General features: G+C 39.2%; 3 protein-coding genes across 3 annotated transcripts; 1 reads left to right on the plus strand and 2 right to left on the minus strand.

Moving 5' to 3' along the window:
* The first annotated feature begins 5,723 nt into the window (after positions 1 to 5,723).
* Positions 5,724 to 10,659, plus strand: LOC117391224 (aldo-keto reductase family 1 member B1-like). The gene is made up of 10 exons (XM_033988950.2): positions 5,724 to 5,870; positions 6,507 to 6,674; positions 7,333 to 7,449; positions 7,531 to 7,608; positions 7,681 to 7,803; positions 8,882 to 8,988; positions 9,286 to 9,367; positions 9,445 to 9,528; positions 10,038 to 10,120; positions 10,204 to 10,659. Exons 1-10 carry the CDS (start codon positions 5,805 to 5,807, stop codon positions 10,244 to 10,246), a joined length of 951 nt encoding a protein of 316 aa, XP_033844841.1. The 5' UTR covers positions 5,724 to 5,804; the 3' UTR covers positions 10,247 to 10,659.
* Positions 10,660 to 11,652: 993 nt separating this feature from the next.
* On the minus strand, positions 11,653 to 19,396 carry LOC117391448 (aldo-keto reductase family 1 member B1-like). Its single transcript, XM_033989263.2, has 10 exons — positions 19,281 to 19,396; positions 18,641 to 18,808; positions 18,393 to 18,509; positions 17,860 to 17,937; positions 17,661 to 17,783; positions 17,432 to 17,538; positions 17,237 to 17,318; positions 16,322 to 16,405; positions 14,747 to 14,829; positions 11,653 to 11,720 (listed from the first exon to the last, which is right to left on the minus strand). Exons 1-10 carry the CDS (start codon positions 19,344 to 19,346, stop codon positions 11,678 to 11,680), a joined length of 951 nt encoding a protein of 316 aa, XP_033845154.2. The 5' UTR covers positions 19,347 to 19,396; the 3' UTR covers positions 11,653 to 11,677.
* Positions 19,397 to 20,518: 1,122 nt separating this feature from the next.
* On the minus strand, positions 20,519 to 22,649 carry LOC117391225 (dnaJ homolog subfamily B member 9-like). The gene is made up of 3 exons (XM_033988951.2): positions 22,600 to 22,649; positions 22,067 to 22,307; positions 20,519 to 21,700 (listed from the first exon to the last, which is right to left on the minus strand). Exons 2-3 carry the CDS (start codon positions 22,281 to 22,283, stop codon positions 21,243 to 21,245), a joined length of 675 nt encoding a protein of 224 aa, XP_033844842.1. The 5' UTR covers positions 22,284 to 22,307; positions 22,600 to 22,649; the 3' UTR covers positions 20,519 to 21,242.
* Between the last annotated feature and the right edge of the window lie 572 nt (positions 22,650 to 23,221).

A 23,221-nucleotide genomic window follows, 5' to 3' on the forward strand; every position in this document is an offset into this window, starting at 1 on the left:
AAAAGCTCTTCATTACTGGTCTTTTCCCTGCAATCTTGTGTCTGAGAGACTGAACTAAGTGGTTAATCAAGCTGAAGACCAAACTCTGTCTGAGGGGCACGAGAGGAGACACCCCGGTTCACTGACGATGGTCAAGATCATAACCGAGTATAGGAAGGCCATGTCCATACCATTACAAGAAATGGTCCAATATGGAATTTTTAGTCAATACTGACTAACACACCCCTGTGGCCAATAACCAATAGTTCTCAAAGGTCTACAGGTTGTAAAGATGTACTGATGTTCACAAATCAACAAAAAATAATCAGTCCCCATAAACTCCCAGTCAACTGGGAGTTTATGAAGAAAAGTTGAAAAAAAAAAGGTTAGGAAATACAAGCAGAGCTAAGTTGTAAAAATGAATCTCTCTATCTCTCTAATCCCTCTCTAATTACAATCTTCACCAAAAGTCATCAAAAGTCAAACTAGGGAATACTACAGGTGATTTTCAGTAAAATCTTGAATATAATCATGTTAGTCTGTTTAAAAAGACATTTCTAATGTACTGAGGACAATCTGGGCATTACACATGGCTACAGAGACAAGGGCAGTTTGGAAAAAATATCTGTGATAAAAATTGTGAAATCAGACCAATACCAATATATGAGCAATTCAACAATAATGTGCACTGGACAATAGACTATTAAAGATGGACAAAATATCAGTTAACACTGATATATTGTGAATCTTTAATTATTACATTAAAAACATATAGAGTTTTTTTCCTTTATCCTTTATTAGGCTTAATATCCCCATTATGAATAATAAAAACAAGCCACGCCCCTGCTTGCTAACTATATTATCTTATGCCGTATGTGAAGTGCTGGGTAGTAACTGAATACATGTACCAAAATTACATATTCTGAATACAAGTTTTGAGTAACTGTATTCCAGTACAGTTGCTTTTTTTCAGTGGGTGGTTTTCAGAATACAGTTAATTTTCTACAATCAAAAGAATACATTGCAGTACTTGATCACACAATTTAGGTTCAACCTGCATGGTATTAATGAGAAAAATAGAACACCCAACTCTTTTGGTGAGGCATGTGTGACTTCTCCAATAAGTGACAGGATATTCTTAACCAACAGGGTCAGAACACATATAGTATGCTGAGTATTCAGAATACAGTACTCTGATTGGTCCATGTATCAGAATACATTACAAAATACATTTTACTACAGACATGCACTATTCTGTAACCAAATACATTTTCCAAGTACTAGAAGTTCTTCTCATCACTGTGTATGGGTCTTTCTCAGGATCCTGTTATTGTTCAGTGAAGGTATGTGAGGAATGCAAGTGTGTGTGTGAACCAAGCTGTAGACACTCAACAATAGATTTAAACTTCAGATGAAGACAGGGGGCACTGCTATTGACAGCAAGGAGTATTGTGTGGCTATTTTTGTGGATCTAGCCAAAGCTTTTGATTCTGTGGACCGAGGCATCTTACTGGACAGACTAAAAGAGACTGGTTTCTCAAACAGTGCTATAGCCTGGTTTAAAGGCTCTGGGCGTGTACAATACGTGAGAATGGAGGGGCTCTTATCATCTTATCAGAACCTTTACCTCTCGTTAAAGGTCTTCCGCAAGGATCCATTCTCGGACCCACCCTATTCAATATTTATATAAACAATATCAATCATGCTGTGGGGAAATCTCACGTACACTTGTACGTGGACGACACAATCCTTTATGCGCACAGCCCTTGTCTTAACACTAGTTTATCTCTGCTTCAAAATAGCTTCACTCTCCTGCAGCATGCTTTTTCTGAACTTCGTTTAACTCTAAATGTGCAAAAAACAAAAGGCATGATCTTTGGCAGAAAACTGCCTCAGAATATCTGTCTAAATATTGTGACCCTGAACGGTGCAGAAATAGAATTTGTCAAGCATTATAAGTACCTTGGTGTATGACTAGACTCGTCCCTAAATTTTGAAATGCACATTAATAGTCTGCTTACTAAAGTGAAATCACGAATAGGCTTCTTATACCGTAACAAAGCATCCTTCACACACTCTGCTAAAGAGCTCCTAGTTAAAGTTACAGTCCTTCCTATTTTAGACTATGGTGACATACTTTTTAGATCAGCATCAAAAACTTTGCTCCACAAGCTAGATGTCCTTTATCATTCAGCCATTCGTTTTGTTACTGGTGCAGCGTTTAACATTCACCACTGTAGGCTTTACTCTCTGCTCAAGTGGCCATCTCTACACACCCGCAGACAAACTCACTGGTTCATTTTCATTTATAAAGCTTTAGTGGGTATGACCCCCTCATATCTCAGTTCACTGCTAAATATCCACAGCTCCAGTCGTGCACTCCGCTCCAACAGATACATACAGCTGTCAGTACCGAAAGCTCGCACAGCCTTAGGCCAAAGCTCATTTCAGTTCTCTGCAGCAAGCAACTGGAACCATCTACAGCGGGATTTAAAACTTGTTTTTTTTGTTTCTCTCTCTGTTTTTAAAAGCTCAATTTGTTTAATTTTAAAAGATCATTGCACATGTTTTTAACCACTATTTTACCTTCCCCTTTTAATGTTGTATTCTTTGATTTGTGAATTGTGTTGTGTTTTATGTGTTTTATTGTTGCTGCCTATCCAGGTCGTCATTGTAAATGAGAAGTTGTTCTCAATTGACCCACCTGGTTAAACATTGAATAAATAAATTAAATAAATAAACTCTGGCAAAAACTGTAAAACATCTACTCAAATCAGAAGTGTTGTAGTCCTTTAGTCATTTAGTCAACTGGTCAATGGTTGGATGACCAAATTTGTATTGGTTGACCAAATATTATACTAGGATTAAAAGGTTTTGCTTGGACAACAGCAGAAAACAGAAAGCATAACGTGAGTAAGATGGAGTTTTTCAATTAACTTAGTCTACCACAGGCCAACAAATAAGTTATTTAGTGGTAATGGTAATGTGATTTGGCTTTTACTATAATGTGTTGTATAGTTGAACTACAAGTAATAGTATAAATATGTCAGTCCAACTGTCTGAGCAGAATTATAGCGACAAACAAAGGTCAAACTACATCTAAATAATTTCTTATATACAAGCTTCAGTGTTGCTGTTGTGTCCTTGGCCAAGACACTTCATCCACCTGGCCCTAGAGTGTCATACAGGTGTTTTAAGGTGTATTAATGTGGATTAAGGTGGATTAAAGTGGATTAAGGTGTATGGGGTGGGGGTCATAGTCATGTTATTGCTGCCAAGTCTCTGTAATTATGCCCCATGACAGCTGAGGTGACAAATGCAGTATATTACTGTTTAGATGAATCTTTTGTTGACTGTAATTTATACAAATAAACTAAATTAGCTCATCTGATTTAAACTATGTAACCTTCGTGTGGAGGGTCTGCCGCTTGATGTTTCCATAGAGATGTTATTGCTTTTCTTGAAATGTTTCTCAGTGTAGCATTAAACGTATCCATCTATGAAGACAACCAGGTGATTCCAGTAGGCCAAATTACAGGTCGGTCCATAGAAAGGCAATTCTCGCTCACACCATGTACATTTTTCAAGGTATTAAAGGTGCACTAACTTTTTTAGTGGAGGGTCCAATATCTGCTTGCCTCTATGGAGATGTTATTTCTTTGCCTGGACTATCCTACAGTATGCCTTTAAAGTTATTTACCTTGCATTTATCCAATTACAGTTGTTTTAATTATTGACAAATATATTGTACAATACGGATTACGAGTGCAAGGTTGCCTCTCCACAGATCTTATCTGTAATTTGACATTTCTCTAGGTAGTATGCAAGTAGATGACGGGCTGTCCACCCAAAAAATGACAGTGTATCTTTAACTTACACAATCATTACACAAGTTTTATTCTTTTATTTATTTTTTTGTTACATTGTACTAAAGTTAAGGCCTTAGAAGAGAGAGGGAGAGCGACCCAGGACAAAAGAGTAGAGAAATAAAATGCAGTGTTTGATCTCCGCGGGATACGCAGGTTTTTACTGCCCACAATCCGAAATACATTATAACTTCAACTAATGGAGATTGGACACAGGTCTCATATATTTATTTGTGCCAATCCATTTTCCTTACTTTGCACACTTTCCTATGATTGTTCACACTTTTCTCTTTCAAATGCTTTGCTGAAAAAAATCACTTAATTCCACTGCTTTTGTCAAAAAGTTTGCCGTAAGTGGCTATCTCTGTGTGTGACCATGTCCTTATCTCCAATGCCCTCATCTTTCCCTTTGCTTCTAATTGATAGCAGTCAGAGATTTTTTCCAAATAAAAGTCCCTAAAAATAATAAAAACTGCTCTTTTTCTGTGGCGTTTTCGTACTGTACGTGGCCGCGTCTTTGTCTGGCTTACCTCCCAGGCTTTGATCATGGCAGCATGCGACCATGTTTGATTCCTGAGGTACTTTGACAGGTTTCTGGCCGGTAAATGGTCCGTCCGTCTGTGAAGGTAGATCTGAAGAGACAGCAGACATCCAGCTGAGACAGGATCAGAGGAAAGACAAACTTTACTGAGAGCCATTGTGAGGGACAGAGCAGCACCTGGTGCCCGTAACTTTGTGTCTGATTTGTGTTGCCATTTTGTGATGATTACTATTATGGCAGATCATTCTGTTTTTATGAAGTTCACACCAACTTCAAACTCTGTGCATCGTGGTGTTCCAGACTCTGCGTCAGTGTGTTAAAACAGTGTAACATACTGCTCCTCTTTGTTTAATCCTTACATAGACAAACAGTACCTTTAAGGAACCTCATGTGTTAAGTTTGAAAGCTAATACGGACCATACAAAGACTAAACCAGTATTAAATCGCGACCTCTAAAAATAACTCTACAAAACCATGTTTTAATTCACACTAACCTGAACCAAGAATAATCTGATAATCTGTATGTGAAAACCTGTCCTAAACAGGGCATCGTCAGCTTGACTGAAAGTAAAGCTGGAATAAAACAGCAGTTGGCAGTCATTGTTTTGATTTTTCACATAAAGTTTCAATAAATAAATAATTTAATAAATAAATAAAGTGCTGTTTTGATTTTGAAGTTGGCACTGTTTTCTCTTTACTGAGGTCATTTAGAGTAAATGTGTGTTATTTTTAGTGGTTTAAATATGTTCTGGCGGTTTCACCATCTGTTATCCCCGAGTGCTGCGTAAAAGTCGTTACATTAAAATCGTTACATTAATTAAATGCAGAGAATGTTAGGGTACAGTTTAGGCCTCTGTACAAAATCATGTAGTTTTTTGTGAAAGTGTTCTCACAGGTACCCTACAGGTGTGGCGATGGTGCCATCTAGTGCTCAAGAAAGAGAACATCAGACGAGAAAAAGAGTGGAAGGCGTCGATCAAACTGGGGAACTGTTGAGAAAGGCCCCTAAAATCTGAATTTCAGAAGGAAAAAATATAATATAGATCAGTATCAATTTTCTCAAAAATTTAAAGAAAGCTATAGGCCACGAAAGATTAGCACAGAGTTTCTCATGTAGTCACGTGAGTCAGAGGCTGGGAAGCAATTAAAGTCAAGACATGAAACAAATAAACTAAATAAGTACGCAGATTTACCTGGTGAACTCGATATGACTGCCGGGGCCAGGTAAATGCCTTACTTGACAAAAATGAAGCACATCTTCAAGGCATAACTAAGGCCTAATGGCGCCCTCTGGTGTCCGCTGAGTGAACCAGGGCAGACATTCTTAATCGATCGCAGATTCAAACCTTCTTCATAGGCCGCTTGGCGCACAACTTTGCATTTGCTGCGTCCGTTTGTTACGCTAGGTGCTTGGAGCTATGGCCACATCAGTGAAACTCAACACCGGGGCTCAAATGCCCATTTTGGGACTAGGAACGTGGAAGGTGCGTGTTTATTACCACACTTATTTTGTATATTAACGGTTAATGTAATGAGCAAACGCGCGAATGATCCAAACTAGGATAACTCTGAGTACAGCAGCTGCACAGTTACACAACTTTTGAGAGGAGGGTTTTTTTCTTTTAATACCATCACCTATGCAGCTTTGACATATAATGCACAGCAGATTATTGCATGACAGGCTGCACGGTGGTATTGTGGGGTTGATTAAGGACATTCTCAAACTGGTTCATTACATTCATTTCATTTTGATTCACTGTATGGAATAATAGGTCGTTGCAAACAATTGAAAGACTATTATGAAAGTAGTTTTACTGATCAGATAAGCCATATAGTTTGCCCTTTGCCTGTTGACCTAAAACTGGTTAGACGGGTGTGTCCAATAAAATCCGTTGATGAAACCATGTTGCTTAAACTCAACTATGTAGCCTATAAGTAGCACATAAGTTAACATTATTTTCCTGGTTTATTCAACAGCTTTTTAAAACATAAGACATAAAATAACATTGTTTCCTAGACTAGCAACTACTTCAGTCATATGATTCCTTGGTCTTGCCTTTTACTTTCTCTTTTGACCATTGCTGCCAAAGAGTGGTTATAAATAATATGTTTATTTTCAGTCTCCTCCAGGAAAAGTGACCGAGGCAGTGAAAGCCGCCATCACCACTGGATACAGACACATCGATGGTGCGTTTGTTTACCAGAATGAGAGGGAGGTTGGAGACGGAGTCAACGCCATGATCAAGGATGGTGTGGTCAAGAGAGAGGACCTTTTCATTGTCAGCAAGGTATTAAATATAATGTCTCTGTGTTTAAAGCACACTTATTATACTATTTTTCTACATTAAAAACATACCTGGAGTTGTGTTTTGTTTCATTTACACATTTCTAACAACAAACCCTGCATATTTAGGCTGAGTTCCCTCAAACAGAAAACACTCTGTTCCACCTTGTGATGTCATGTGGCAATGCAGAAAATGTTCCACTGTGTTTTTAAACTCCATACACTTTGACTAGAATCATTTGGATATTTGCAGACCTGGAATTGCCTGAACTAAAGTTAAGATGTAGCTGTTAATTTGTAAATTACCAGCACATGACATCACAAGGTGGAACAGAGCATTTTGAGCTTTGCAGATGTAGACAGACTAACAATAAAGAGTCACTCAAACATTTGTGAATGAGACAAAACACAAGCTATGTTTTGAGCAGTGAATTTTGTGTAATCTAGGACCTTTAATTCACTCCTAAAACAAACCTTTTTTACTGGCTTTTAACAAGTGAAATGTGGATTTGTTTGTTTATTCTATGTTTTGTGTAAGACAAAAAGTTAAAGCAAAGTAAAAAAGTAAAATTTTTTAAGTGCTTTATAAATTACATTGGTATAATAATAACAATAAAAAAAATTATTAAAGATATTCCATTACATGTTTATCTGTCTTCTAGTTGTGGTGTACCTTCCATGAAAAGCCACGTGTGCGCGAAGGTTGTGAGAAGACCCTTAGTGACCTAAAACTGGATTACCTTGACCTCTATTTAATTCACTGGCCAATGGGATTCAAGGTAGGTATTCACACTTTACTAAATTGGAGCGTATTCAGTTGCCTATTTCTTGTTCTAATTAGCTTTCATAATGTTCTTTAGTCAGGTGATGAGCTCTTCCCATTAGATGAAGGCGGCGAGACCATTTCTGACAACACTAGCTTCGTAGAAACCTGGGAGGTATGTTAATAGTAAGAGATTTCAAATAATTATGCATAAAATGTAATATATTTATTTTTTACCCTCTTGAAGGCTATGGAGGAGCTTGTTGATGCTGGACTGGTCAAAGCTATAGGAGTCTCAAACTTTAACAAGGATCAAATTGAAGCCATTTTGAACAAACCAGGCCTCAAGCACAAGCCTGCAAACAACCAGGTGAGCATGTTTACATTAGATAGCACATAACAGTAGTTAATAGTAATCAAAATTAAGTATGTTGTAGGTCATACTGTTTCAACATATAACTGCATGGGAAATTGTTGAGTCATTCAGCCATTCCGTGAAGGCACCAAACACAAGATGAAACCAGATTTCAAGAAAAGCAATAAAACTATAATGGCATTATCTGTCCTCTCCCATCAGGTCACAGAAGTAAATGCCCTGTTTTTTGCAATGCGACTGCAGCGGTCTCCCTCAGGCTACAATCATTAGCTGAGTTGACCTTATATCTCTGCTGTTCTCTGAAGCCATTTATCACAATCAGTGTCCTGTCTGTTCTGACTGTACATTATAGTGCCATGTGCTATGTCCCTATAGCTTTGACAATCATACAGAACATATGGAATTAACCGCAAATGACAACCTAAGGGCTAAACTCAAAAATGATGCTTAATGGTAAATGGTCACATTTAATATTAAGCATAAGGTGGAGCTTTTCTACCTTCAAGGCATTCAGACACTTTACATTAAGGAACTACTCACCCATTCACACCCACATTCATAAACCAGTATAAGCAGAGGAGGGTTAAATGTCTTGTCCAAGTATTCAATGACAGCAGTCATCTGTGGGAGCCAGAATTGTACCGCCAACTTGTGGTTCAGTGACCACTCAACCAATGATGTTTATGTCAAGCGTGATTCAAACTGCCAGCCTTCAGACCAGTAGACAATGAATATTTAAAGGGTTGCACTTGCAGATCTTTATTTAGTAAAAAATATCAGTACAGAAATGGCATAGAGGCATTTAAAATTGTATACTGTAAATTAACTCCAAACTCCAATTTAAGGAAAGGGAAAAAGCTGCAGCCAGACAAAATGCAAGCAAGTACACAAATCCTCCAATTTTTACTTTACAGCATTTGCAATACTAGTCTATATGAAGCATCTTATTGAACGTGCATAACTACTATCTTTTTATCTCCTGAACTTGGTCTTTTAAAGTCTAGTAAAACATAATGCACAATCAAAATTTTCCTCCTACTGCACACTTGAAGTTGATGTTTGTTGCCACTAGGTGGAGTGCCATCCTTACTTGAATCAGCAGAAGTTGATTGACTACTGCCAATCAAAGGGCATCTCTGTGACGGCTTACAGCCCCCTGGGTTCACCCGACAGACCCTGGTCAGTAACTTGCAGTAACTACCGGCTTATAAAGGTATTATAGTTTTGTGTAGATAAGTAGGTCAAATCCCCACAAAACCACCTTCATTTGCACTCAGTTCTTTGGTCAGATACTTGTGACTCTTGTTCCTCTTTGTTTTGGTGGCGTGCATCATATTTTGTAATAATTTGGGAGTTGAGTAATCATGTACCTCGTTTGTGAGTGGATGTTTTTATTCTTTTTGAAATATATTTGCATCAGTTTTTATCAATGAAAAAGTTGGTGCCAAAGAGTAAATGCATCTTGTCTTTGTATAGGGCTAAGCCAGAGGACCCCTCTCTCCTGGAGGACCCTAACATTAAAGCCATCGCAGAGAAGCACAAGAAAACATCAGCTCAGGTACAGGCTAAAACATGGTTTGTGATTTCACAGTCCACAATACAGTACACTTATCTCAACTTCTCTGCTCCTGTCAGATCCTAATCCGTTTCCACATCCAAAGAAATGTCATTGTTATTCCAAAGTCTATCACTCCTCAGAGGATTCAGGAGAATTTTCAAGTGAGTAGCAAATATTGAAGGATTTTAAAGATTCACAATGTAAATTTTCTGCTGTTGGAGGTCTGTCACCTGTTTCTCTCCATGGAGATGTTACTCCTTTGCCTGAAATTTTCCACAGTATGGTTTAAACTGATGTATCTAGTATTTTTTAATTTATAATTTTTCTCAATTTTTTGCTCTGAAATACGTTGAAAAACATTTATTCTTAGTCTGAGTGGGGTTGCTTCTCCACAGGTCATAATAATAATAATAATAATAATAATAATAATAATATTTTGCCTGGTGGTACCTCATGCTTTTCTCAATGAAGATATCAGTTTAATACTGCACTGTGGGGCATTCTAGGTGAAGAAATAAATTCTCCATCTAGACATCCAGTTGCACACTGCACCTTTTAAATAATTGTTATGATTCAACACAAGAACAGTCTCAACCACATAGTTAAAGTGTTGCTACCATGAGGTGTGCAGATGTATGACATTTTAGATGATTTGTTTTTGTTTTTGAAGGTGTTTGACTTTGAACTTAGTGAGGAAGAAATGAAGACGATTTTGGGATTTCACCGCAACTGGAGAGTGTGTGCGATGCAGTGGTGAGACAGTGGAACCTTGTCCAGCTCATTATGTGTATTGCTTTATCTTTCATTTATTAATATCTAATTCCTCTTTTTTGTAGGGCCACTAAGCACAAGGATTATCCATTCAATGCTGAATTCTGAGACACTGCCTTACAGGGTGCTTGTGTTTTAGTTTTATTGTTGTTACTGATTGATGCCGTTTCTCTCACTCCTTAGAAAGAAAAGGAAAAAAACACTTTAATATGTTGTTGCAATCTTGTATGTTACCCAAAATATATAAGGTTATTTTTTACATATGCTTTTATGTACCGGTAAGTTACTGAAAATAATTTGTTTATTATACTTGGAAATGAAAATACAGCATAGAAAGAAAAACGGTGTAATAGTCAAATTATCGTGTTCTGAGTTCTGATTAAACATGCAGGCCAAGCTATATACTTGTACTAGCTTGGAGTTGTCCAAGCACTTCCCTTAGTTGTGTGTCAGTCATGCTGTATGTTTGAAGTCATGTGTTGCCATGTGCCTGGCAATAAAATGTTGGCGTTGACTTCTCGTTCTCTGTCAAGTCCTCTTTTTTTCCCCCTTGTTATAATATGACTAATTTTTGAGTTAGTCTGCTTCACTGCTGCACAACCATAGCTGAGAGTGGCCACTAGAGGTCATAACAGTCCAGTGTAAATGCTCTTTATTTACACTACTGGGCACACTTTGTCATTTATGTTTCTTCTTTATTTCTGTGATTATTTACATTGTAAATTCTCACTGAAGACATCAGATGTATGAATGGACACAAACAACTCAAAATAACTCAACTCAAAACTTGTGTCAGATTTTATAATAGAAAAAAATAGTGCTTTTATCACTACTTTGCACTTTTGACATTTCTTGACCCTGACAAGACAGCTGTGAAATGAAAACCATTCCATGTGAATGCCTGAAGCTCACTAGGAGAAGGCCAAGGGTTTGCCATCATGTCGACAAAGGAAAAGGTGATTACTTTGAGGAGGGGGCAGTGGTATGTTTGAGTGTGTGTGTGTGTGTGTGTGTGTGTATATATTGATATACATATTATTACATTGAGCCAACTAGTTGTTATTAAGATTATAAATCAGAAGGGAAAACATTAGAACCATTTAAGAAATAACAGGCAGAGGAGAAAAGGGAACATTCAATTCAATTTATTTTTGTAAAGTCCAAAGTTACATCAGAAGTGGCCTCTTAGGGCTTAACAAGATCATTGATTTAACCAAGAGAAAGTTAGCAAATAAACAGTGAAACAGTCCTTGGTCAATAACAGATATGATTAACCGGCATGCATTAGAAAGCAAGCAAATCGATGAATATCCCAGAACAGCCCATGTCCTTAGACCCTCCTTATCAACAAGGAAAAACACAAAAGAAGAGATATACTATGTATACGCTTTCTTTCTTAATCCAACATTTAACCATTTTCAATTGAAATTGTAAGTGCAAACAAAATAAAAATAATTAAACTTCCATCATATTAAAGATATTAAAATGAAAATAAGACTAACAAGCTTTATGATGACAGAGTTTGTCATGATGTGATGATCAATATTCTGCATCATAGGGGAAGTCTTTGTGTTTTGAGGCACTGTGGAGAGAAACATATGCTGGGGTCATGACCTGTATTCATTTGCGTGTTTGCTGTAGCCTGGATCCTTTAAAATACCGTTGTGTATTGACAGGGATGTCTAACGTAAACTCTTAGATGACCTTTTCCCTCATCCTTACTGAAATCAAAGTTGCATTTCGGTCAGTTCATGCATGTTTGAGTAACCCTTATTGTCCTGCATTTGAGTGCTCAGGAAGTGTATGTTTTCATCTAACCCCTATCCCTGCCCACATCAGTTAGTTATGACTATATGGAAACTGCAGGTGATACAGGTATAGGGTTAGAAAGTTTAAAAACACAAGTCAATTACTTCATTCTGCAGTTTTGAACAGGTCAAAGCACTGATTTCTGTTGGTGGTTTTCAAATTCTACAATGTGATGTTGTCATACTCCCAGATAGGGGGCAAGAACCAGTTTTTTTGTATTCATTAGATTGTAGTTTGCCATTAAATCACCTTATCTCTAAGGGAGCGCCTAGCCACCCTGTGGAGGAAGCCCATTTTGTATCTGCAATCTTGTCCTATTGGTCATTACCCAAAGCTCATCACCAGAGGTGAGGGTGGGAACATACATTGACCAGTAAATCGAGAGCTTTGCCTTTCAATTTAGCTCTTTCTTCAAAACGACAGTCCAATACAGTGACCGCATCACTGCAGACGTTGCACTGATCCGCTTGTCAATCTCACGCTCCATCCTTCCCTCACTCGTGAACAAGACCCCGAGATACTTGAACTCCTCCAACTGAGGCAAAGACTCTCCACCCACCCAGAGAGGGCAAGCCACTTTTTTCTAGTCGAGAGCCATGGCCTTGTACTTGGAGGAGCTGATTCTCTTCCCAGCTGGCTCACACTCGGCTGCAAACCGCCCCAGTGCCTGCTGCAGGTCCTGACTCGATGTCCCATCAGGACAATATCATCCGCAAACAGCAGGGATGAGATCCTGTGGTTCCCAAACCAGACCCCCTCCGGCCCCTGGCTGTGCCTAGAAATTCTGTCCATAAATACAAGTCCAACATGCACCAGGAACAGGTCTGACTTACTGCCGGCAATGCAAACACAGCTCCTGCTCCAGTCATACAGGGACCGGACAGCCCTTAGCAAAGGGCCCTGAACCCCATACTTCCAGAGCACACCACAAAGGACACCACGAGGGACACCATGAGGGACACGGTCGAATGCTTTCTCCAGATCCACAAAACACATGTGGACTGGTTGGGTAAAATCCCATGAACCCTCGAGCACCCGATGGAGAGTATAGAGCTCGTCCAGTGTTCCATGACCAGGATGAAAACCGCACTGCTCCTCCTGAATCCGAAGTTTGACTATCAGACGGATTCTCCTCTCCAGTCCCTGAAATAGACCTTACCGGGAAGGCTAAGGAGTGTGATTCCCCTGTAATTGGAACACACCCTCCGGTCCCCCTTCTTAAACAGAGGGACCACTACCCCGGTTTACCAGTCCAGAGGTACTGTTCCCAACCACCACACAATGTTGCAGAGACATGTTAGCAAAGACAGCCCCACAACATCCAGAGACCTAAGGTACTTGGGACGGATCTCGTCCACCCCCGGAGTCTTGCCACCGAAGAGCTTGCCAACCACTTTGGTGACTTCAGCCAGGGTGATGGACGAGTCCCCATCCGGGTCCCCAGTCTCTGCTTCCTCCTCGGAAAAAGTGATGGTGGGGGGATTGAGGAGATCCTCAAATTATTCCTTCCACCATCCGACAACATCCCCAGTCGAGGTCAGCAGCTCCCCACCCGCACTATAAGCAGTGTTGGTGAAGCATTGGTTCCCCCTCTTCAGGTGTCAGATGGTTTGCCATTTCTTTGAGAACATCCAATAGTCCTCCTCCATTGCCTCCTCCCAACCCCGAGTTTTTGCCACTGCGATAGCATGAGCAGCAGCACACTTGGCCCGCCGGTACACGTCATCTGCCTCAGGAGTCCCACAATCCAACAAGGCTTGGACTCTTAGAACTCCTTCTTCAGCCTGATGGCATCCCTTACTTCTAGTGTCCACCAGCAGGTTCTGGGATTGCCGCCACAACAAGCACTGCAGACCTTACGACCACAGCTATGAGCGGTCGTGTCGACAATAGAGGCAGAGAACATGGCCAACACGGAATCCCTGTCCCCAGCCTCCCTCGGCATCTGGGAGAAACTCTCCTGGAGGTGTGAGTTGAAGATCCCCCTGACACAGGGCTCCGCCAGACATTCCCAGCACGTCATGATACGCTTTGGTCTGCCAGGTCTGTCCGGCTTCCTCCTCCACCAGCGGCTCACCACCAGGTGGGGATCGGTTGACAACTCTGCCCCTCTCTTCATCCGAGTGTCCAAGACACATGGCTGGAGGTCAGATGACACGACAACATAGTCTCTGACTGAGGGTGTCCTGGTGCAAAGTGCACTGATGGACACTCTTGTGCTGGAACATGGTGTTTGTTATGGACAAAGTGTGACTAGCACAAAAGTCCAATAACAGAACACGGCTTAGGTTCAGGTCAGGGAGGCCGTTCTTCCCGATCACGCCCTTCCAGGTGTCACTGTTGTTACCCCCATGGGCATTGAAGTCCCCCTGGTCGGTGCAATGTCTAGTACCCCTCCCAGGGACTCCAAGAAGGCCGGGTACTCTGCAGTGCTGTTTGACCCGTAGGCCGACACAACAGTGAGAGACCTGTCCCTGACCCAAAGGCACAGGGACATGACCCTCTTGTTCACTGGGGTGAACTCCAACACGAGGCGGCTGAGCTGTGGGGCAATGAGCAAGCCCACACCAGCTCGCCACCTCTCTGCGCAGGTAATGCCAGAGAAATGGAGAGTCCAGCCCCTCTCAAGGAGTTGGGTTCCAGAGCCCAAGCTGTGTGTGGAGGTGAGGCCGAGTATATCTAGCCGGTAACGCTCCCCCCCACCCCCCTCCAAATATTTTACCTTATTAATTCTATTCATCTGTACTAGTGGCACATAGAATGCTGTAATGTTTTCTAAACCCAACAAATTTTACTTACAAGTGCATTGCAAACTCTCTCTGGTTCTTGTTCAAGCTCAGCAGACTCTTCATGTCCTCGTCGCTCAACTTAAAGTCAAAGATCTAATAGGGGAGCATAGAAAGCCAAATAAACAATATTTTAAAGGGCATATGACAGATCAGACTACTCATTTCAAAACAGTTCTGTGAAAAAGACCCCCTTGTGGCCCCTGCGCGCCACAGACTTTGACTCTTAACTCTTTCTCCTCACTTGCCATGCACCTCACTCCACCTAGACTCTCATTCAATCAGAGGATGCCTTGGACTTTCTATTGCGCAGAAGTTGTCAGTCTGTTGGAGAGTTTGCTTTAAGCAGCAGTCTTAGCACAGACTGTTATTAACCTGCCTTATCTCTGTATATTGGCTGTCCTCTGATTCTGTGCATTGTGTGCCTCTTATGCAAGTAAGTTTTGTGTAAAAATCAATAGTGCATTATTTTATTGTATTTTATTTGTCTTTGTTGTGCTAAGTGTTAGCTCTGGACTACTTTTACGTTGACGCCTCGTGCCTCACATTGCATTTACAGTGTTAAGTTCGTACTCTGCCTTACTAAATGTGTTCACTCTTTCATACTCTTGTAGCGGTCATTACGATTCATGGCCAACAGAGGGAGCCATATACGTAGTTATTTTCGCAATCACCAGATGAAGCTATTTTATCTGAATGGCCTGCCTTTGGGTAAAAGCTGATGTTACCAAATATAGAGGCTTTTATTTAATTTGATTTAACGTCAGTTTTACCAGTTCGTTACCATTCAATCATTGTTTATTATTGTGAATTATTTCTTGTAATCACATTGTGTGTTATTTGTACATTTATATTTATTCATTATTGTTTATATCTTTCTTGTTGTTTCCGAACCATACATACACTCAGTCAGACAGCCTGTATGGTTCTTAATAAACATTATTCAATCCAGTGAAGCATCACAGTGATTCTGACCGATCACCTGCTGTGGGTTCCACCTTAGCAATCCTGCAAGTTAATATAGCGAGGAAACCCATCATTCCTCACAAGTTCACATGATTCTTTTTAAGATTTTACTTTTTCATTTTGGTGAAGTTCATAATTTTACTTTCTGATTGGACAAGAGCAGCAGATATGATATATGTAGAGGTAATTCCATAACTGTTAACTAGCAACCATGATATTAACAAGGGCCAAATCTTGTCTAAATTGTAAATACTGATGATTATACTTTTATTTTTGATACATGCAGGTTTAAATTGACAGAAAAATGCCTTCCTTGGTCATAAATTGTCTGTATTTTGGATGGAATTTTTGGTGATAACATAGGCAGGTATTCCATTTTAGAACTCAGCACTATTTCATGTATTTTTATCTCTTAACATCATTGGTTGATCAGTTAGATTCACTAACCCACAGGTCAGTCATTGTGTCCTTGGGCAAGATACTTAACCCACCTCGGTCCTCAGTGTCTGTGCACATCAGTGTATAAATGTGTGTGTGAATGGGTCAGTGGTTGCTTGATGTGAAGCACTTTGAGGTGGAAAAAGCACTATATAAAAATTACCATTTATTTAACGGTACATACCTGAATATTCTCTTTTATCCGACTCGGTGTACTGGATTTGGGAATTACTATCACATTCCTCTCAATGTGAAATCTTATTAGAACCTATAGGAAATATGCATTCATTTAAATGTGATATTCATTTTTTACCAGTTTCAAAATGGTGCATGTGACTGAACATCCCACTGTTTACAGGCATTTGTGATTACACTATTTTCTGATCAATGTTATATAGTGTTGTTTCTTCATTAAAAACATACCTGGGCGTTTGTTTTGTTTCAATCACACATGTTTAACACACAAACCTGCATATTTAGGTTCTTCTCTCAAACATCTCAAACAGAAAACACTCTGTTCCACCTTGTGATGTCATGAGGTAATACAGGAAATGCTCCACTGTGTTTTTAAACTCCATGCACCTTAATAGAATCATTTGGACAATTTCAACCCTGAAATTGCCAGTCTCTCCTGAATCAAAGTTTAAGAGTAGCTGTTCATTTGAAAACTACCTCTTCATTAAATCATAAGGTGGAACAGAGCATTTTGGCCTTTGGTGGTGTAGACAGACTAATAATAAAGGATTATTCAAAAATGTGTGAATGAAACAAAACACAACTCTAGGTATGATTTGTAGGCAATAACAACATTATAACATGACAAAATATAGGACCTTTAAGCATTTGTGATTAAGTATTTGTCAAATTGATGAGTAGCAAGCTGTGCACATGGTCTACAGTAATTGCCATCACTAATATTACTCACATTAGTTTGAAGCAACAGTTATCACATGCAGAAGCATACAATACACTGTACGTTCTTGTCAAACACAATTTTGTCTTGCCTTGGCTTGTGGACATTTTTCAGTGGAATTACAGGTTTACATTATTTTATAATAATAAGATACGTATTTGATGATCTATTTGTCATCTTTCTTACCTGGGCTGAAGTCTTGTTGTGCTTTTTTGCAATAGCCTTGATTACAGGATCGTCAAGAAGACTAACTTGATCTTTTGGAGCCCTAGAAATAAAAAAAAAATAAAATAAAATTCATGTTTAAAAAGATCTGTACTTTTGTATTTCAGTTTGTGCTCCTAATGCACTTATGAACTCATGTAATGGTATTGTTCTCACCAGGGCCGAGTAGGAGACCCCAGTGGGCTGTAGGCTGTCACTGAGATGCCCTTGGAATGACAATAGTTGATAAGCTTTTCCTGACTCAGGTAAGGGTGGCATTCAATCTAAAAAAAAACTACTTAAAAATTACAAGGAAACATTCAAATATATATTCACAGTGGATACTTTTTGTCCATGTAAACTTAGCCAGTTGAAGTGCCATAGATAGACATAGACAGTGTTGTACCTGATGGTTACTCGGCTTGTATTTGAGCCCTGGCTTGTTGAGAATGGATTCTATCTGGTCTCTTTTGAAGTTTGAGATGCCTATAGCTTTAACCAGTCCAGCATCCACAAGCTCCTCCATTTTCTATAAAACGAATAATTGCCATTATTGCTAATTTGTTCTTGTTTTGTTGAGAATAAAAACTCATATTGCATGTTACCTCCCAAGTATCAAGGAAACTGCTGCCATCAGATATCATTTGTTCATTCTCATCCAATGGAAGGAGTTCATCACCGGGCTATCAATGTATAAACACTATTATATATTTGTACTAACTCTAACCCTAATACTAAACCAGTCACCGCTCTGAATACCACAGTAACACTTTATTAAACCAATCTACCTATCTCATTAAAGTGGCACTAAGTAAGTTTTTGGATTTACCTTGCATTTATTCAATTACAGTTGTTTTAATTACTAAAAATATATAGTAAAAAAAAAATAATAATAATATTGTGACTGAGTGTGTGATCAACTCTCCACAGATCTGAGCAAAGAAATAATATCTCTATGTACACAAAGTAGGTGACGAACACTTAGTTCATTACAACAAAGTTACACAGTTAAGTACATTGTAATAACAGGTAATAACATGTACCCCAATTTCACCTTACCGTGTTAGTGTACTATCAAATATCATTGTAACTATGCAACTATGCGATATTTTCATAAGTAGAATACATTTGATGGTACCTTGGCACCCACTGGGGAATGCATGAGGTAGAGGTCCAGGTAGTCCAGTTTTAAGTCACTGAGCGTCTTTTCACAGGCCTCTCTCACCAGTGATGGAAGATGAAATGTGTTCCACAACTGTGAACAGTGTAAAGATATATCATTGTATATCGCATCACATAAAAGATCAGTAATACAGTTTATTGATAACAGCAACAGCATTATACCTATGGTGATGAGAGAGACACATGCTGCTGATCGGAATTTACCTTACTGACAACAAACAAGTCTTCTCTCTTGATTACTCCTTGCTCGATCATGGCATGGATTCCTGCTCCCACCTCCTTCTCATTCAGGTACACAAAGGCCCCATCTATGTGCCTGTACCCAGCACTTATAGCAACTTTGATTGCCTCAGTCACCTCACCGGGTTCTGCCTGAAAATATGGTTATAACACTCAAACAGCTAACATGTATTGAAGTGGCTGATTAGATATACCATTGGATGTATAATATGTGGTACTTTAGCCTACAGCCTTGATGACTAAAGAGTTGCATTGGAAATTGCAGTTTGGTTCTTTGCCAAATCAATATGTACTGGAGGTAGTTGGTTGATACATTGCACTGTATTTGCTGAAAAGGCTCTGGGCAAATAAAGGCTGTAGTCCAGTGCTTCTCAAACTTTTCACACCAAATACCACTAGATCTAAACTTAAATGACTAAATGACTAAATTAGTGCTAAACCAGGTCTAAAATAAGACTTCAACTATGGACAAAGTAGTAGTTGTTAGTTTTTATTGCTTTTTTAATTACTTGGAGCTGTTGGTGAATATGACATTTAGTTTATAGACATTTATCTGAATTAATCTGTCTCTGTGGTCAAAGGTAGATCAAACTGCATGACTTACCCTCCACGTCCCCAAGCCCACTATAGGCATGTCTGCTCCGTTGTTGAGTTTCAGTGCTGGGATCATCTTGGAAATAGTGTCTTCTTTCACTTCTTGTTTTGGTTTGAACAGAGAATAAAGGAGCAAGTTGCTGCTCCTCTCCTTATGACAGAGAACAGAATGGGGCAGAGCTAAATGTTGTTGGATAAGCCCTGATTGCTTCGTTGATTATTAAACTAGACCATGGAGATCCCTATTTTAATAACACGTATGGCGAAAACAATGCATTCACATAGACAATATACCCAGCTATTATATTGATACTTATACTACAACTATCACAACAACCATGGGACAGACTTTCTGGGTATGTGCCACCCAGAATAGTACATGGAGGTCAGTGCCAATGTGTGAAATATAATGTGGATTTACTACAAATGATAAATGATGCTGAATGATATGACTACAGACCATTGCAAAACCAGAACTAATAGTGTTAGCTTCATCATTCTGTAACACAAGAGAACGTCACAAGACATGTTGATAGAATATTTAAACAAAGAGTCTTAATGTGGTTTTCATGGATTATTATTTAAATATATACTTGTGAAATGGGCCTGGTGCAATAACTTGGACACTTTATGGTTGTGCAGTGCATAAAATGGTCAATGGACATTAACAATGGACACTTATTTATCTTCTTTTTTTGGAAGAGCTGTTGTCTGACCGTATGAGTGAGCATAACTTTTAAGATTTGGGCAGTGAACTCGAGACAAATTTCCCCTTGGGGATAATAACGTTCGTCTTTATCTTAATCTTAAAAGATCATGCATGCAGTTGGTGTGATAAACCAGTATCAGACACACTTGTATGGTTGTCCATTTTCTCTGTTAGATTTACCTCATAATGTAAGGTTAGAATCATGTTTTGACACTTTCTAGCCAGGAGATAATGACCACAGTCTGAAGCAGGTTAACAATGTTGATCAGTTCAGTGTCCATTTGGTTAGTGAGCCAATATGTGCTTAGCCATCACATTTAAAAGTAGATCTATAGAATCTAAATCTACAGACTTGTCCAACAAACTACAGATTAACCCATTTAAGAGAATATGTTTATGATTTAAAGCTCTCAATATTAACAACTGTCAAGGGTAGAATTGCATGTGTTTTTTTCCAGATAGGGTCTGAATGACTAATATACATTCCAAATTTGAAAGAGATACCAGTTTATAAGTAAATGTAATACCTGAAAAGAATTACAATGATAGTATATTCTTTTATTAATATTTATGTCCACATTCACAACACTCTCACACTCACAAATACGAAAAAAGTGCAGCTCCTACAATGACGTTACAGACCAACATCATCATAAAAATAGGCAACATGAAGAGCAAAGGTGCTTAATATTGCACTGAATGAAAGTTAATCATTATTTCTCCATCCGTCTAGATTTACAAAAAAAATATATGTCTAGGTTACATATTATTGATGGTAGTCCCCTAACTGATGAGGTAACAATAATGGTCAAGCCATTTTCACAGCAAAATTACACATGTAAGTGCTTTAAAAATGGACATTGTAGTATTTACAGTTTAAGGGGAGTAACTAAACTATATGAATTAAAAGAAATCCAAATTGCCTCAACTCACCAAATGTGATCACTTAAGCTTGGGCCATTACTGAAACAGGTATAATTTCAAGTAAACATGAAACGTTAGGCAAATAACAATGAGGTATGTTTTGAACTCAATTAATTATTGCTGAGTTTTAGAATATGTGACAGGTTATTGCTTTAGTTGAGCCTATTAAAGCAAATTTTGTTCTTGAAGGCAATAACAAATCACAAACCACATTCAAAATACTTTGCTCTCAAATTTACCACGTGATAAATTAGCATTTAAAAATTTCCTAACCACAACTGAACCCAACAATATCCTGAGTGCCCTCCAGAGGGCACTGTTGTCTGGGTTTTTGTAAACTCAGGAGCAGTCAGTGAAGGTGGTCACCATGTTGCCCCTCCGCTGTGTTACTGTCCGGCAGTGCTGTTTGCCTGAGCCCTGGAAGCGGCTCTCAGTCCTAGTGTCATGTGAGCTAAAGGAGAACATCTTCTCCAAGTCCTCGAACACATCGTCAAACAGTCCTCCTCCGAATGACCTCTGCTGCCTCTTCATGGCCTCCTGGTGCGCCTGAAAGTGGCTGTTAAAATGTCGCCTTTGGTGAGCTTGTGAGTTGGAGTGCAAGTTGTGGTGAAAATGTTGGTGACCAAATGGGTCTGAGTCTTTGAACAGATCATCAAAGTTAAAGTTAAACGACTGGAAGTGCTGTTTAAAGTTATAGTCACTGTTGCCTCCACCAGCTCCTCCTCTGAACTCCTGCCCTGATGGGCCAAACTGGTCATACTCTTGCCTCCTCTTGTTGTCTGACAACGTCTCATAAGCTAAAACAAAAGAAATAAACAAAGTCACGTGTGTGTTGCTCGTTACAGTATCAATACAATCACTGCTTTTCACTATTACATTATTATTTACCATTTCAACCTACTCTTTAGCATATTTTTTTACGTAGCAATAGTAAATGAACAATAATAATAATAATAATCATAATCATAATCATAAAATAATTCAGCCTAATATCAATGTGTACATATCCCTGGTATATAACTGCTGTGGGTGATAAGTTGCTTGAGTGAGGGGTGACAAACCGTCAGTCACGCCTCATTTGCATGTTATAAAAGGTGCGTGGGGAAAACATGTAAACCGAAGGCAGCTGTTAAAACATTAGGCTACTGTCTCTGAAAACTCACCTTCTGCTATTTCTCTGAACTTTGCTTCTGCGTCTGAGCCTTTGTTCCTGTCCGGATGGTATTTCAACGCCAGCTTATGAAAGGCTTTCTTGATCTGGCGTTCAGTGGCATCTCTGGGCACCCCCAGTATGTCATAGTAGTCCCTTTTGGCCAAAATAAATTCTGAAACCAGCAGAAAATGCACTGCCAGGAGTAGCATGGACTGCGCTGTGGCCATACTGGCGGTTTGACACTTTTGCAACTGTGAAGAGAGAAAGAGACGTTTGACAGCTATTTCGGACACGTCACTTAAACAAAACAGGAAACACAAACAAATAGATTAACTAGGCTAGCACTGAAGAAGTAGCCTACTAATATTATGAAAGGTAACTCCCGTTTTAAAGCGAAAGAAAGACTGATCCAAACTGCCAACTCAGTCTTTGGAGAGGCGGAGACTTTGTACGCCAGACTCACTTTAGTTTGTCGCCAACATTTGCCCAAATAAAGCTAATAAAACAGATCCAAAGTATTAGAAAAGGAGAAATGGTTCTCACCTGGAGCCGAAGTGACAGATAGCCGGGGGACACAACGCTGCCAGCCGCCAAGTGCACCAGCTGATCGCTATCGAAAGCTTATAGTTGTTGACGTCGAGCATTCCTGAGCCGTAGCACCACGACTCGTAACGCCATTGGTGGATTTCTTTACGCAGTGACTCCGTGCGCTCTGATTGGTGGAAAGGACGTGCACATGGAGCGTGGTACATTCGCCGTCGCCTCGGATTATTTAACAACCTTATGAAATAACGCTCGTATTGTTTGATAGAAGAGATTAAAAGGTGGTAGATTGGCATTGAATGGCTGCTTAATTCTAAAAAAAAAATTTCAGGTTTTCAAGGTTGTGGTGTTGGTTTACAAATTAGAACTGTCAAGTAAATAGCAGGCCTACTAGTCAAATAACTAACAATTTCAGCGATGTTTTAACGTAGTTTTATACTATTGCCAAATTTACAGGAGCCCGTGCATGCTTCATAAATGTAGGTGAAGCATTAAATTAGGCTACATCTAGAATAATCTGGAAATGCTTTAGCTACTGGTACTTTCACTAAATGTTAAGTATGTTCAGACATCCTGATAAAGGTGTGTGTTCCATGGATTTGCTTGTAGAAGTTTCCTCTAA

This window comes from Periophthalmus magnuspinnatus, chromosome 23 (genome assembly GCF_009829125.3).
Source record: "Periophthalmus magnuspinnatus isolate fPerMag1 chromosome 23, fPerMag1.2.pri, whole genome shotgun sequence".
NCBI classification, from domain to species: domain Eukaryota; kingdom Metazoa; phylum Chordata; class Actinopteri; order Gobiiformes; family Gobiidae; genus Periophthalmus; species Periophthalmus magnuspinnatus.